Below are 16,663 nucleotides of genomic sequence, written 5' to 3'. Positions count from 1 at the left end.
TGTGTGTGTGTGTGTGTGTGTGTGTGTGTGTGTGTGTGTATGTGTGTGTGTGTGTGTGTGTGTGTGTGTGTGTGTGTGTGTGTGTGTGAGAAAGTGTGTGTCAGTGAGATAGAGAGAGATGTGGGGGGATGATCCGTCCCTCTGGGAGTGTGTCAGGCCTGCCCGTCTCCCCAGTCCAGACTCGGCACACCTGGGTCTCCAGCGCCGAGCGCCAGACCCTGCAGCTGCCTCCAGCCCAGTCTCTCCACCCCGGCCCGGTCACCCGCCCTGGATACACCCCCCTCTCCTCCTCTCCTCGCGCGCTGTCCAGCACACAGCCACACACACAGCAACACACACACACAGCAACACACACACACAGCGAGCTATCACTCTGATACACTCTCCAACATGCACGCCAAGACGTGCATGCATAAGCACATGAAGAGTCCGCTTTCTTTCTCACACACAGGCACACATCCAGACACACACACACACACACACACACACACACACACACACACACGCTCAGTTCAAGCCATAAAACGCCCCATTTTCCCTGAACAGCTTTGGAAAGCATGAACATGTCCCATACGTTGCGAAAACAACGGATCAGAACAGTGCATTTACAATGCGAACGTCTTCATCCTCAACGTGTGAGCGATAGGGCAGATACAAGCCTGATTTAAAAAACATGGAATTAAAGGCTCAGGCAAAGTTTCTACAGGCCGTCTGCCTGGCTGCTCAACCATGCCCTGGGTCTGTTTTTTCCCCCTCCGTTCAGGGTGTCTTTCTATCTCTCTCCTTCTCTATCTCTCTCTCTCTCTCTATCCTTCCTTCTTTCCACCCACCATTCGTGCTTTCAGTAGCAGACACCAGTGTTCTGCTCTGCCACAGCCCAGGCAGGAGAATCACCTTATATGGCAGAGGGAGACATCCACCTCCACACACACACACACACACACACCCAGCCCCCCACACTCCTCGCCTGCTGGAGCACACAACATACACACACACACACACACACACACACACACACACACACACACACACACACACACACACACACACACACCCTCGCCCCGACACTGCCTGTCTGCCGGCTGTCCTCCCTCTCTGCACCCCCCCACCACCACCGACCCCCCCCCCCCCCCCCCAGCCTCCCACCACCTCCCACCTACAGTCCAAATCCGCACTAGTGGACCCCCTTCCCAGCCAAGCCTTCAAGCTACAACCCCCCACCCTCATCTCTCTCTCTCTCTCTCACACACACACACACATTGAAAGGCACAGCAGAGCACACATACATGTGGGTGTCTGACAGCAGAAACCGGGATCTCAAGGGGTCGTGTGGGAGGGGGAGGGAAGACGGTAGAGACAGAGAGACTGAGGGAAGGATGGAGCGAGAGAGAGAGAGAGAGAGAGAGAGAGAGAGAGAGAGAGAGAGAGAGAGAGAGAGAGAGAGAAAGGGAGAGGGAGAGAGAGAGAGAGAGAGAGGGAGGGGAGTGGAGAGCAGAGCGGAGCGCGGAGGGAATGCGAAGGCAACGCCACCAGCGCTGTAGATAAGAGCTCGGTACAGGAAGTGTCCTGCAGGGACCATTCCCCTGGAGGGACACGCCGTATCCAGGCATTTCCGCCCGTCAGGAGTCATCTTCCTCCTCCTCTTCCTCCTCCTCCTCGTGCGAATGCGTATGTGGGAACGCACAGCAGGAATGTTGCTTTTTCTTTTGTTCAGAGCATGCACGGCTTGTCCTGTGCTCTCTGGACAACCCCTCTGGCTGAAGGTGTTAAAAGGTCAGCAGCTGACATGCAGGCTCAGGCCTTTTCCTGCCCCACCCATAGCACGGACGAGTCCGGCTCGCTTATCAGTGCGGCCCACTGCGTTCATGTGGGGGCCTTAACTGACACACTAATGCGCTGATGTGATACAGAAGGGTGGATTCGCTTTCAAAACCTGAATCTCACCTCTACACTAAAAAGACTAAAATGTCTTTCTAAAAAGATGTCTCTCTTTCTATTTCTCTCGCACGTCATTGAGTGTGGTGGAAATGTACTACAATGCTAGGATCACAAAGTGATTTGAAGTTCTCAGGGTTATGACTAGAGTCTGGGGTTATCATCTCACTGTACAACTACCCAGGTAGCATTAATTAATTATTGATGATCATTGAGTGTGGTGGATTTTTACTACAATTCTAGCATCACAGGCCCTTAGGCATTTCCCTCCAAAATGATCTCCATAGAAAGCATCTATAAGAAATAAAGTGTAGATTGTCTTCATTATCCCATTCGAAGTTCCCAGGGTTACGACTAGATTCCGGGGTTATCGTCTCACTGACACCACATATTGATGATCAAATCAATAGACAGTCACATGAGATTGAGGTTGAAATCCCTGACAAGGAACCCTGACCTTTGAAGACGTGCAGGCCAGTGGTAAAATAATGGAAGAAAAGGTATGCTTTTTACATGAACCATTACAAAAATGTTGCCTTCTTTGCTTTAGTCAGAATCTAAAACAGAGGAGATTTGGGCCGGGCAGGGGAATTCATTATGTGTTTCTCCACTTTTATGTTCGTAATAACCATTTTAGGATCACATCTCCGCATACCATAGTGCTTGAAATAAAACAACAAACCAGAAACTGAAAACAGTACAGGAATTCCATTGTTCACCAGTTCACTTGAATCAAATCAGAAGGCCAGAGTGAGAGTATAAAAAGACAGGAAAAGTCTGTTTTTATTGTTGTTGAGATGTGATGTGACAGTTCCTCCAGGATGATACGCCAGACCACAGACACACAGAGCCAACTGACTGGCCAGTCGGTCGGAATAGATCCACTCTCGTCTCTGTCCACAGTAATAACTGCACTATCGCAATGCTACACACAGTGCAAACACAGGGAGGATTTACTTCCAGACCTGAAGATTCACACAAGCTGAGGGGGTAAAAGTACAAAGCTAAACACACACTCATCCACACACTCATACGTGTACACACACACACACACACACACACACACACACACACACACACACACCATCAAACCTGCAATATCATGTCAAGTCTTCCGTCATAATCCGCTGGGGATAGATCTCACTTTTAACATGTCACGTTGAGGAAATAAAGGAGAGCGATTGTTTTGGCACTTCTGAATTGTAGTCACGGTGATGAGCTGCTCTTTGACTTTTGCTGCATCGTAGGAACTAGAAAATGTGATGGTTTTGGTTGCCGTCACCGCAAAGTTGAACACCGCCAAGTAACAAACCGACAATGCATCAGACAAGACTATTACCCTAGAAACATCTTTGTAAGACTAAATATAAATGTCACTTGTGACAGAGAAGACGTCCTCAAATGTGCAGAGCCTTGCCTTGAATTGTTTTGCAAGTAAGAAAGAAAGAAAGAAAGAAAGAAAAAAGGCTACCCAGCGATGCATGGCCTATCTATGGCTGCCAAAACGCAAAAGATAAGAACAGTGTTGAAAAAAAAAAAAAACGAGGCAAGATTCAGAGATTTACAATACAGCATTGGTTTCAGGTCAACAGGCATCACTGAACATAAGCCTAAGCTTAACCAGCACAGAATTAAAGAAGCACTGAGCTGCTCCTCGCCCTGGCTTCAGATGTGACAGAGAGAAACGTTACATAAAGCAGAAATACAGCAATCACGACAAAATATAGCTCTCATCTCTACAGGGAGGGAGTTGAGAAATCATTTTTGGGTTTGGAGACAGGAAAGAAAGAAAAAAAAAACAATACAATAACACAATGAACATGGAAGAACTAAACCATTTTCATAGTTTTGGCACCGGTGGAGAGCAATTCTATTGTGAAGCATTCTTCAGTGTAGCATCCAAGGCACAGTCTACATTACTTTACACTTGCAGGGCTTTGAGAAGCTGAAGTACTATCACAGATGGAGCCTTCTCATACAGTGCCATGTTCTTTTGAGTTTTCTGTCTCCTTTTGGTTGTTTTTAAGTGTTTTTTTTTTTAGTTTTATCCTGACACATGATACATTCATCTTACATCAGGATGTAGTACATCATACATTTCAGCAAATCAAAGCAATTACAGACGCTGTGATTGTCCATTTTTTTTTTTTTTTAAGCGATTGGCATACGGTTGTGAGTGTCAGAATGAACCAACGCAGTACATAACCGCACTGCACTCCACAAGAGTCAAGCTCACATCCTCAGGAGGTTCCTCTTAGATCCTCATCGTTCCTTGGAACAGGTCTGTGTACACTAAGGGATAGAGTGCGAAAACAGTCTTCAACAGACGCCACAGATGTGTCTGGCATGATAGTCTTTTAGGTTGATGTTGTTTGTGATGGCTGTTGGTGGTGGTGGTGGTGGTGCTGCTGTTGTCTTCACAGGAAGACAAATAGTCAAAAAGAGACTGTAGAATCCAACATGGAAAAGGAGTGGAAAGGAGGGATTTCTACCAAAAAAGAGCATGAAGGGGGGGGGAGAGAATGAGAAATGATTTGTAACAGGATGAAACTGCTGCATACCAGTGCTGTCACGAGCTCCTCCAGGAGGGTCCTGAGGAGTGGAGAGGAAGGCCCAGGATCGGCCCTCCGAGACAGCCATCCCTCCATGCTCTACAGCTGAAGCCATTGGAGGGGGACCATATGCGCTGCGCAACGCAGCACAACACACACACACAATCTTTCTTGTGTGAATAGTGCGTGCGCGCATGTACGCTCGTGTACACTCACTCACTCACACACACTCACACACACACACACACACACACACACACACACACACGCACACACACACACACACACACACGCACACACACACACACACTATCTTATGTGAATAGTGTGTGCATGTACGCTTGTGTACTCTCTCACTCACTCACACACACACACATATTTTCTCTCTCGCTCTCGTACACACACACACACTGAACTGCATACACTGTAGCATACACACGTTTCATATTCAGCGTGCAGACAGTGTAACAGTGTATTCCCTTTTTCAGTGACATGAGTATGATATCCAGTCATCACACTTGCATGATTGCTCTGAGCCCAGAGGTTTGTTTTTTTTCTTCTAAACTACAAGACTGCTTTGGGAGCGACACAAGATGTGCCCTCAAAACGCACCCATCAAGCACACAGGAAGCTGAAAGATAGGCCAACAGTGTCACATCCTGCTTTGAAAAGTCGGCTAGAGAGATCGTATGCCACGAGAGCTCTTGGTGGAGAGCCAACGTGGAAGTAGGTATGTCCTGTAGTGTCGCTCTCTCTCTCTCTCTCTCTCTCTCTCTCTCTCTCTCTTTCTCATAAGTATTAATGTCACTCATGTTCCATATCACAGCCATCCGACACCAGATGCTTGTCTGTGCAGTGTTCACGTTAGGGTGTCGAGAGCGAAAAGGCTTCAGTGAATCCCCTCCAGATCCACCATTTTTTTTTTTTTTTATCTGACAGTCTCACAAAAAAAAGAAAAAAAATCAATGTCCATCTTTGGGAGGAGAAACCGAAACATATACATTCGCATGATTTTCAAGTATTTTTGAATAAAGCGAGATATGTCCTTTCAGCTGGAGGCAATGGATGCCCAGCTTCCAATGTCGACTTCAAACAACAACATCAACAGAGGAGGAGAAACTATGTGTGTGTGGCACTGGCAGGTGAAGATGCACTGGAGGAGGAGGAGGAGGAAGAAGAGACCAGGATGAAGAGAATATTTCTCTGAGGATCAGAGAAGAGGAAGAGAGAGAGAGGGAGAGAGGGAGGGAGGGAGGGAGGGAGAGAAGAAGAGAAAGAGGTGAAGACAACACCCACACACTGAGTAAGTGTCTTGTACCACCTTCACCTCCGCCTTCCACACACACCTCAACCCAGCCAGTCAAGGGGAGGGAGAGAGAGAGGGAGAGAGAGAGAGAGAGAGAGAGAGAGAGAGAGAGAGAGAGAGAGAGAGAGGGAGAGAGAATGAGAGGGAGAGGGAGAGAGAGAGAGAGACAGAGGGAGGGAGAGAGAGAGTGAGAAAGAACAAGTGAGAAAGAGAAAAACAGAGACAGCGCAACAGCCAAAAACCGAGAGGAGGAAAATGAGAGTGAGAGATAGACAGAGAGAGTGAGAAAGACAGACATGGAGAGAGAGAGAGAGAGAGAGAGAGATGGATGGAAAGAGAGGGAGGGAGGGAGGGAGGAAGGGAGCTCCAGAGCTCTGTGACAGGGGAGACAGCACCAGAGAACCTGCCAAACCTCCCACATAGCCTATCAAACCCACTCTGTTCCAGCTCTCCCTCCCTCCCCCTCCTCATCACTCGCTCTCTCTCTCTCTCTCCTCCTCCTCCTCCTCCTCCTCTTCCTCTTCCTCTTCCTCCTCCTCCACCCCCGTGCCAGACCAACATATCCCCCCCTCCTAGAGCCACCTCCACCACTACCACCACCACCACCACCACCACCACCACCACGCCGCTTACAAACACACGCACACACACACACACGCCGAATCCTCCGGGCTCGGTCCTCACGGCTTCTTTGCGGTAGTGGCGGTGGCGGCGGCGGCGGCGGCCTTGGCTTTGCCGTTGGGCTTGATGCTGGTCAGCTCCACGTCGGCCGAGGCGTCGGCGGGCAGCGTGCTGCGCATGCGCTCGATGGTCTTCTGGTAGGAGGCCTTCTCCTGCTCCAGCGAGCGAATCAGGTGCTTCATCTTGCTCTCGCGGGACAGGAAGTTCTCCATGCTCACCTCCAGGCTCTGGATCTTCACACGCGCCGCCTGGGCCGGGAGACAGAGAGAGAGAGGGTGAGAAAAAGACAGGAGGGGGGAGAGAGAGAGAGAGAGGCAGAGTGGAGGAGAAAAGAGATAGACAGAGCGAAGGCCAGAGAGACAGACAGGGAGCAAAAATAGACATGAGGGGGGGAAAAAAACAGCTGAAAACATGGTGTCTATACAAGTGTTGTGCTAGTAACTCCACAAATCAATGCGACACCTGGCGCTTACGCGAGCCGAGCCAGTAAGACTTGAGAGATTGAGGGAGTGCAACTAAAAAGAACCCATTCAACATCACCTGGCACAGCGTGACCACTTCCTGTGACATCATTTCAACAGAGAAGTAGCGCTCATTAAAACACAAAAACGCGTCCTCTGACAAACACGCTTGCGATTTTGCCGGGAAAATCTCTCTGCGCTCAGCACACCTAATAACTAATCAGGAAGGGGCTCAGCAAGAAGGAAGTGATCGATGGCTGATGACAAACTCTTTGCTCACCCTCCTCATCATCGTTTCCTCATCAGCCCGCAGAGTGTGAGGTGAGCTCAAGGGCACGGGCACCAATCTATACCTTGAGTCACTGCTATGACCTCAAGTGCAGGGAGGCTTACGGGGGCTAGGCACGTAGCCCGGTGCTCTCCTTCTCTAGTTTAGTCTTCCTGCAGTCAGATTTCAAGGTTGCGCTCTAGTGCCATCTATTGGCCAGTTAAGGAGTGGACACAATGGAGGAGACAGATGTACGGCGGATGAAGTGTTACAAGAGTTTAGGTACTGTATGTGAACGTTTTATTCTGTGGTGGAAGTACTATAAGTATATTGGAATGGAAAAACAGCTGTCCAAAAAAACTAAAAAAATTTGCAATCCAGTAACTGGAGACTATGAGGTATTAACATAAAACACACACACACACACACACACACACACACACACACACACACACACACACACACACACACCTGGAGTTTCTCTAGCAGCTCCATGTTCTGCTTCTTGAGCTGGGCGTTGGACTTCTCCAGCTTGTCCATCCGGTCGGCGTCCTCTGAAGGTGTGGGGGCGTCCACCATCTCATCCTGCAGGACGTGGTACTCCACCTCGTACGCATGCAGCTGCTTAGAGATGTCCATCTCAGTAGCCTGACCACAAACACAACACACACACACACAAACCCACGTCACAAAGCTGGCTTCAGTGTGATGTTGAACATCTGTGAGTTTGTTCAATTACGTCACAGATACAAACATAAACATGTCACCCTACCACACAATACAGATACCATACCACAAAACAATGTGAACTAATGTTACTAACTAATGTAAACGTATTGGCAAAACATTTGATTAAATCTAAACAAACAAAGAAACAAACAAACCCAGATAAATTAATAAATAATCACACAGAAGCAAGTGTCCAAATTCCTTCACAGATAAGCACAAAGCATAAGCACAATAAAACAATCATACAATCCTGCATTGGTGTAAAACACCAATGTCCTGAAAAGAAAACAGAAGGCACAGCAGTCTTCTACATATGACAAATGCAAAACATCATGTGCATAGCTTAAACTAAAGCAACATAAATCTTTACCTAGTTTTGTACAAGGTCATTCCTCTTTTGTTCAAGACAAATAAATGATCCACGGAGTCACAGGGCCCCTGACTCTAACTGCCATCTCAGTCTAAGGGTCAGAGACAGTGTGTCACAAGATGGGAAGCTACGCTACGCTGCACTTCTGCTTATCGGGTGACAAACACGCCCAGGAAGAGCTAGTGTAGCGCTAGCGCACACTGCTGTGTGGACGCCACCTGGGAGAAACCTCAGTTACCATAGAGCCCATCATGATGGGCTGCAGCGTGGAGCGGTGTGTGTGTGTGTGTGTGTGTGTGTGTGTGTGTGTGTGTGTGTGTGTGTGTGTGTGTGTGTGTGTGTGTGTGAATGTGGTCGTAATGCATCGTATGGTTGCAGTGTTCGCATCGTGATTAAAAAATACAATTGCGAATTGTGGGCTGTAACAATGCACTGTGGAATTTTTTTACGATTCAAAAAATTATAAATGTCTATTACAAAATATGTATAATACTTCCAGGCCTAGTTCTTGTGAAAACATATCTGAGCTTTGTGAAGTGGTAACTTTTGCATCTTTCACTAGGAATGAGTAAATAAGTTTGAGAACTGAGATCCTACATGTAGTTTAATTTCAGTCCTGCTGAGTTGAATAGGCTGTGTTGAATGAGTTGACCGTATAGTTACATGCCTAGTTGTGTATCTAACCATGAGCCCTGAATTGTGTATCAAATCGAATCGAATCGTGAGTTGACTGTATAGTTACATGCCTAGTTGTGTGTAGTTGATTTGTAGTCGTGTGTAGTTTGTGTGTGTATATCTTTGCATGTTTGTGTACATGTTTTCATGTTAGTGTGTGTGGGAATACAGTATGTGTGTGAATTTGTGTGATTTGTGCACATACCTTCGAGATGATCTGCTCCATCTGGGCCTGGCTGAGGGAGGGCAGGCTGCTCTTTAGATAGTCCACGACGGTCTCAAAGCTGTCGCACTCCACGATCTCCCCCTCGTGACTGCTCAGCAGACACAGAGCCACCTTAAAGATCACCTCGGTGCCCTGCACAAACAGCAGGTCTGCAACACAGCACACACAAGACAGACACACAGACACACACACACACACACACACACACACACACACACACACACACACACACACACACACACACACACACACACAGGGAAGTGCTTTGTCAGGTCTATTGCACACATGTCTATGTTGACAGAAGTCCTGTAGTACTTCTACAAACAGAGAAAAGCATACATGCAAAACATCCATATACACACATAGTCCCTGAGCCAAACAAAACTGTACTAATGAGCATATAAAACACAGAAACTCAAACAGAGAATGCCAATGATCTAAAATGCCAAGTGGAAAATCACCCTAAATAGAAATGAATAGCTTCTTCTCCCACTAACAATGCGTAACAATGAATACTGAAACTTGAAGCTGCCTGCTTTGAGAGGCATCTTTCTCACACACACACACACACACACACACACACACACACAAAAGAGTGTGTGGCATTCTTACCGAGGATGCGGGCCACAAATCCAAGGGGAAACTGGGAGGCGAAGAGCGTGAGGAACCAGGGCGCGGCGTACAGGCTGGGGCAGATCTCCTGCTCCTCCAGATGGTTGTAGAGCGGCCGGTGGTAGTCGTGCAGTAGCCGCGACAACTGGTACATCTGAATCTGAGGGGGCGGGAGGAGCGTCAGAGAGAGAGAGAGAGAGAGAGAGAGAAGAGAGAGAAGAGAGAGAGAGAAAGAGAGCAAGAGATAAAGAAAGTGTGAGAGAGAGAGAGAGAGTGTGTGAAAGAGAGAGAGAGGGACAGAGAGGGGAGGGTTTTAGTAACGGAGTCAGGCAAAGGGAGGAGGGGAAGAGGAGGGTGGACTTTGGACGGAGCTGGCGAATGGGCAGCCTGACGCCCAGTAGTCCCGGACGGCGAGCGACCTTCCCTGGCACGGCTGGGGTTACACATTAGCACACCTGCCAGGGCACGAACACCGTAGGGAGAGACCTGCCGCCTCGCCACACACAAAGCCCACTGTGTTGGTGACTGGGTGGCGCAACGCTGGCACAGGTGGGGTCAGGTGAGGGTGGGTGGAGATGGTGGGCGGTTCTGTGAACCAGTAGCCGTCTGTTTTTGTCACACCGCGCAAGGACTGGAAGAGTGCATTTTTTCAAGGTTAATCTTCAATCCCTACAATAGTGTGTTTGAGTTTGAAAGGCACTTCAGGTGACTTCGGCAAACTCTCTCGCTGTTTAGACGGCGTCTGAGTCACTCAGGTTGAAACATTCCACCTTGGCATATGGCCGCTCGGTCTGAGAATGCTTCTTGTTGTTGCAAGAAGTGAGTCATTCTTTCTTTGTTTAATCATGCAGTGATTACTGTGGGCTGTGAGTGGGTCTCTAATGCACCAGAGGCAGTAGCATGGCCAGTACATATTTACCTGCTTGCTTAGAGAACAGACAAAGGAGTTTTATAAGGAGATTTGAACTGAAGAGAGAGACTTCTGCACACAGTCATTCTGAGGAAATGAGCGATCATGTGTGAGAATGTGACCTCCAAATAGGTCAGGGTGTTCAGGGAGGATCCCAAACACACACACACACACACACTAGCGCAGGTAAAGGGAGCTGAAGCTGAGGTGGTACATGACCAACAAACATACAACACACATACACACACACACACACACACACCTCCGGTCATCTCATGATGTGGGGGTGGTAAAGTGAGCTGAAGCTGTACATGACCAACAAACATACAACACACATACACACACACCTGCAGAGAGACCATGTCGGGGCGGTACTGGCGGCGGAAGCCCAGGTCGTACATGAGGAACTTGAGCATGTCGAAGGCCTGCTCCTCGCTCATGTGCAGCAGCAGCACGCCGGCCACGAAGCTGATGCCCTGGCAGTAGCCCACCTCCGTGTCCAGCAGGGAGTAGGCCTTCAGCAGGTTGTACAGCGACAGCTGGCCCGCGCCCAACTGGGTGCTGAAGTACGGATGTGTGGGGAACGTCCGGCCTGAGAGAGAGAGAGGGAGAGAGAGAGTGAGTGAGAGAGAGAGAGAGAGAGAGAGGGGGAGCAAGAGTGAGAGTGAGAGAGAGATTTTCATGTTACATGCTACTGTTGTAATGTTCTAATTGTTTTGTTTTGCTGTTCTAATTGTGCTTCGGCAACACTGTACCTAGAGTCATGCTAATAAATCAACCTTGAATTGAATTGAGAGAGAAATAGAGAGCAAGAGTGAAAGCCATAAAGAAGGGTCATTGACAGTATGGGATAGTGCATGATTTATGGTTGATGCCAGAGAGAGAGAGAGAAAGAAGGAAAGAGAGATGACTACATCTGCCCATAGTGACTCATTGGCTCCCCCCTGTGGCCATGGAAAAAGACTGTTGACCATATAAACTCCGTTAAGATCAGGCTACAGCGTCAACAATTGGAGATAAAGCTCAACCTGCACTTACGCAAGCATGAACCTGGTGTGCAATAACAGCCTAACAATAATTCTATAAAAGCAATTATATTACCCTAACCCTGTCCCCTGACCTTTCTTTTCCAGACATCCATAGACCAGCCTTCCAACTCAATGCTAATGTACTGACCAATACTGGTCCACTACTCCGATGTAACCTGTTAGCAACTTCGTTGGTCGGCAATGGGAAATTGCATTGCAACCAGCAAAGTTGCTAATTTAGCTTGCAACTATGCTTTTTGGAAACACACCCCTTGTGTCCTGTACGTAGTCCGCAGCTGAGCGCTAGTTTACTAACCCCTACCGGTCCGGTGTGACGGGGGTGATGGTGTAGGTGTAGGCGTACGTACCCAGGTCAACGAGGATGGCGTGCTGCTGGGCGGTCAGCTGCTTGAGCAGGTCCTGGTAGGGCGTGTCTGGGGGCACCTGGCGCGACGGGAGGCGGTGCCGCAGGCGGTGCTGCTGGGACAGGATGAGCCACACCTCACCACGCCGGCTCTTGGGCACACCTGCGGGGGACACACAGGGAGAGAGAGAGAGAAAGAAGAGATTTAAATCACACACTATATGTGCTTGTTCTGTGTGATACGCCTGAACATCTGCAGTTCTGACTGAAATGGGAAACAAAGTGGCTCGTAGCGAACCGGACCAGACCGGATGAAGCCTATTCCAGCCAATCATTGTATTGCTTCAGGGGCACAGAATGGAGGCGTGCAATTTGATTAGTGGCCAATTTCACCAGAATCTTTCACCAGAGTCCCGGACTGACCCTTCACAATGAGCTAATGAAGAGGCCGATCATGGCCAGTTGCTGTGGATACAGACATCGCATCTGAGCAGGAACAGGGCGATTAACCAAAGTGGACTGTTAGTGGACCAGAGGCTGTGGACAGCACCTCGGATGGCCGAACACTCTAACTCACCCTGGCTGAGGAAGGACTGGAGCTCGTCCTTATCCCACTGGACCTTGGCTCTGCTGGGGACACTCAGCTTCTTCTCCCAGAAGGCCTGGATGTCCTTGGAGTCTTGGCCCACTTCCTGGTAGTCCAGTTTCATCTTGCGAATGTGCAGCTCATCTCGGCTGGCTGTGGGAGAATGTGTGAGTGAGAGGTGTGAGGGAGAGAGGGAGAGAAAGAGAGGGAGGGAGAGAGAGAGAAAGCAAAAGAGAGCATGAGAGAGAGAGACAGGGAGAGCAACAGAGGGAAGGAGGGAGAGATTAAACAAAATGTTGTGACAGAACTTGTCATGTCTGTTACCTAAATGGCTGTCACCCTAGATGAGGTGAGACCTGGTCCCCATGACAACCGCAGTGCTAAATCATACACGCTCGCGCTCAAGCAAACACTTGCCAGAGGTCCACGCTCTGCTAGCTGTGTGCTCTGCCTGCACAATCTGCTTAGTGCTGCACACACACACACACACACACACACACACACACGAACAGTGCCTCGGTGAGGACCGTTACCATTTTCTTCTCTCCAAACTACTTTCTCCTTTCTCACCCAGATGACAAAGAAAACAGCCATTTCAGCATTTCAGCACATTTCCAGTTTTCAGCTTTCACAGAGCTTCAGAGCACACAGTGCTACAGTGAAAGTCCATATTGAAACTGTGGGGAGTTCAAGCCTTTTACTTGAAACGGACCCCTCATGTCAATATCAAACTATAGCACAAGCCACACTCAGCAGACTCTATGGGGCAGCTTCCTAGATTCGCCATGCTGTCTACAGCTATGCAGACAGACAGTGACAACATGAAAGCTCTCTTTCAATTCTTACCTTCTAATCAAAGGGACAGAGCCATCACACTTAAGATCCTCAGGAACTAGCCTGATTACCATCGACTTTCAAAGGCTCTGCGAGACTTTAGTCTGACCAACAGCCTGTGCTAACACGGTTTCTTGCCAGCGCTGGTTGACCCGCCTCCTTTAAGTGCCTCGATTTGCTACTGGTAGATGTCAGAAAGCGGATTGCCGAGTTTAAACCAATAACAACACTCTTTCCGCTGCCTTGAACACGCCTCTACCCAGAGACGTTGGAGCTGCTCAAAGTTGATTGGTTCTCGACCAAAGGGGGCAGTTCCGCAGATTTCGGGAACTCAGAAATCCTTCTCAATGAGCAGTTGACCAGACCAGCAGCAAAAGCCTGAAGGCGTTGCGTCACTGGGAGGGCGTGCCAGGCTACTCAGGAACACCTCCACACAGACACACAGGGGGGGGGGGGGGGGAGATGTTGGGATGACGTAAATAATGCAATCCTCCATTCTGTCTATAGAGGGCAGTGTTTGAACAATCTTCTTTTGAGCACATTCATGAGTTGTGTACATTCCCACACATTTGAAGTCCCTTGGTGGCCAGCGATGACCTCAGTCATAACACTGGCTGACCAGGGCACCGAAAAGCCCAACAAATTGGGCGCCCGAAATCCTCAAAATGAGTTCTTGAAGAGGGGCCGACCGCTCAATCTAAACATTCCTGTCCGAAAATAGTGTCGCTCCGGAGCCTTAAGCGTTCGACCTCTCTAAAAATAAACACTGGACCGAAAGAGAAACACAACTTAACGGGAGCCAACATGGCGTCTCCCATTCCTCTCTGGGGTAAGTCAGGGAGTGTGAAAAGTTCCAGAAATATTACAGTGTGTATTTTAGAGGAATACCAGCAACAACACAGAAGGTGTGTGTGTGTGTGTGTGTGTGTGTGTGTGTGTGAGTAAACTTGACATCTGTGCCATGTGTCAGCCCCAGCCTTATTTTACTGTGTGCACCATATGATCCGTCAGTGTCTCACAAACACTCTCTTTTAGATGTGCATTTTCAAGGCCATTTTTTCCTCTTCATTATACCACACAATGTAATTATGGTGAAACAGGACACTGATGATACAGTATGTGCGTATGTATGTGTGTGTGTGTGTGTGTGTGTGTGTGTGTGTGTGTGTGTGTGTGTGTGTGTCTGTCTGTCTATTTGCATACACAAATATATCCAAAGTAAGGGTAGTAAGGTGTTGGTAGAGTTACTGACCCTGCATACCCTGTGTGTGTTTGCATAAACACGATGATCAGCTATTTGTGGTGGCTAGTGGTGGTTGACCTTTGCATGTTTGTGTTGTGCATTTGAAGTGTGTGTGTGTGTGTGGGTGGGTGTGTGGGTGGGTGGGATGGGTGAACGCGTGTGTGTGTGTGTGTGTGTGTGTGTGTGTGTGTGTGTGTGTGTGTGTGTGCACATGCATATGTTTGTGTGTGTGTAATATCTTCAAAGATAAGGTTATCAGTAGTGTGTCTGTGCATATCTGAAATTAGGCTTTTAAACGGGGAGGGGGGGGGGGGGTCACTGTTTGAATGGAGTGTTTGCCAGCTCTCGACTTGGTGAGTTATCTTTGGTGTGTTTGGGAATCTCATTTGAAAAGCTTGGGTTGGCTGAGTCTCGAGTCTTCCCATCCCACCACTAGCTTCAGATACTCTTACTACCACGGCTGTGGTCATTTAGAACCCCTAGATTTTATTGCATTGGTGTGCAAGCCTATTGTTGCCGAGTGCTATGTACCAGTGTGTGTGTGTGTGTGTGTGTGTGTGTGTGTGTGTGTGTCTACTGACCCTCCAGGCGCTGGTTCTCCTTCTCCATGCGCAGCAGCAGGATCTGCTGGTGGATGGCCTTCCTCCACAGGGACCGATACTCTGCGGGGCTGCGGCGGCCGTCCTCCCCAGAGAAGGGCTCCTGGTCTGGGGACAGCAGGCGGGACAAGGGGTCCTGATCCAGGGCACGAGGGGACAGCGGGAGCAGCTCACGGACATCCATGTCTGTTAGAGTCACCCAGGCCAGGCAGCGCGGTCAAGAGGGCAAGAGAATGTTTTAGCATTAGTGAGAAACGGATGGCACACAAACTAGAACCACACGTATGAACATACAAAAATGCATTCATACATACATCAGTACATACATACATACATACATACATAAGTACATACATACAGAATGACCACACTGAACACTTAAAAACAGTGGTGGGTCTGTCATCTGTAGGTGTACATGCATACTCTCTCTCTCTCTGTGTGACACACACACACACACACACACACACACACACACCTGGGCAGTTCATGGAGCCCTGTTTGCTGAGGGGCGTAGCGACCCTCAGGAAGATCTTCTGACGCCAGGAGACTCTGCGTGGGGTGTTGGTGGGTGTTGTCAGGGAGTCAGTGCTGCAGCCCGACAAGGTCCTCTTCCGGCCCTCTCCATTACTGATGCACAAACACACACAGTCAGTCAATACAGCACATACACATACTGACACACAGGAAGACAGACATTGGTTGCTACTGTACACTCATGTCAGTGCTGTCTCTCACACTCACTCACAAAAACACTCTCATACACACACACACACACACACACACAACGAAGGAGTCAGTATGCATACAGTATATGAATTGTGATTTGAGGCAAATCTACACCAAAACAAGCAAGCAAGAAAACAAAAACCACACAGACACCCACACAAAGACATTCACTATATAGTAAGAACTTTATGTGCTTTGACATATTTTGACAAGTTGTTAAGGTGCCCAACCATCTCACCTGCAAAGTTAAAACATGAAAGACAACACAGGTTAAACTAATTAAATCTATTCATCATTAGTTCACAAATACCTGCGAAAAGAGAAAACGTGTTAATACTGTACATGCAACACAAATCTTGAGAAAAATGTGCATGTCATGAAGGGAGACGGATAAAAAGTCAAGAAGAAACATCAGTAAACCTTCAAGATGTTATTATGGTTGTCATCTTGAAATTCATGAGTGTTTGTGTAACACGCAACAGCGTGTCGAAAAAAGGGTAAGATTTCACTTGGATAGTTTACCCGGCTCTGAGACTTCATTAGTATGAAGTTCGGTAG

At 48.3% G+C, this 16,663-nt stretch overlaps 2 protein-coding genes across 4 annotated transcripts in view; both read right to left on the bottom strand.

The window, feature by feature from the left end:
- LOC134078001 (uncharacterized) overlaps positions 1-4,575 on the bottom strand; it is a gene marked incomplete at its 3' end in the record, with an annotated part of 17,863 nt that extends 13,288 nt beyond the window's left edge. Inside the window, exon 1 of the mRNA XM_062533632.1 lies at positions 4,497-4,575. Coding sequence (XP_062389616.1) covers positions 4,497-4,575 — 79 coding nt within the window. The remainder of the gene's footprint in view (positions 1-4,496) is intronic.
- Positions 4,576-6,385: 1,810 nt separating this feature from the next.
- Positions 6,386-16,663, bottom strand: part of tbc1d4 (TBC1 domain family, member 4) — a 33,659-nt gene continuing 23,381 nt past the window's right edge. For 2 of the 3 annotated variants that reach the window (XM_062534211.1, XM_062534212.1), the window contains exons 12-20: positions 15,855-16,006; positions 15,362-15,565; positions 12,695-12,856; positions 12,122-12,280; positions 11,073-11,317; positions 9,816-9,975; positions 9,183-9,352; positions 7,675-7,851; positions 6,386-6,722 (exon numbers count right to left, since the gene is read on the bottom strand). In XM_062534211.1, the coding sequence (XP_062390195.1) occupies positions 6,474-6,722; positions 7,675-7,851; positions 9,183-9,352; positions 9,816-9,975; positions 11,073-11,317; positions 12,122-12,280; positions 12,695-12,856; positions 15,362-15,565; positions 15,855-16,006 (1,678 nt within the window). In that variant the 3' untranslated portion in view covers positions 6,386-6,473. The remainder of the gene's footprint in view (positions 6,723-7,674; positions 7,852-9,182; positions 9,353-9,815; positions 9,976-11,072; positions 11,318-12,121; positions 12,281-12,694; positions 12,857-15,361; positions 15,566-15,854; positions 16,007-16,663) is intronic. The other variant, XM_062534213.1, reaches the window with a different exon arrangement.

This window comes from Sardina pilchardus, chromosome 4 (genome assembly GCF_963854185.1).
Source record: "Sardina pilchardus chromosome 4, fSarPil1.1, whole genome shotgun sequence".
In the NCBI taxonomy this organism is placed as follows: Eukaryota; Metazoa; Chordata; class Actinopteri; order Clupeiformes; family Clupeidae; genus Sardina; species Sardina pilchardus.
The sequence above is the reverse complement of the archived record's forward strand: the minus strand, read 5'-3'. Positions and strand labels throughout refer to the sequence as shown.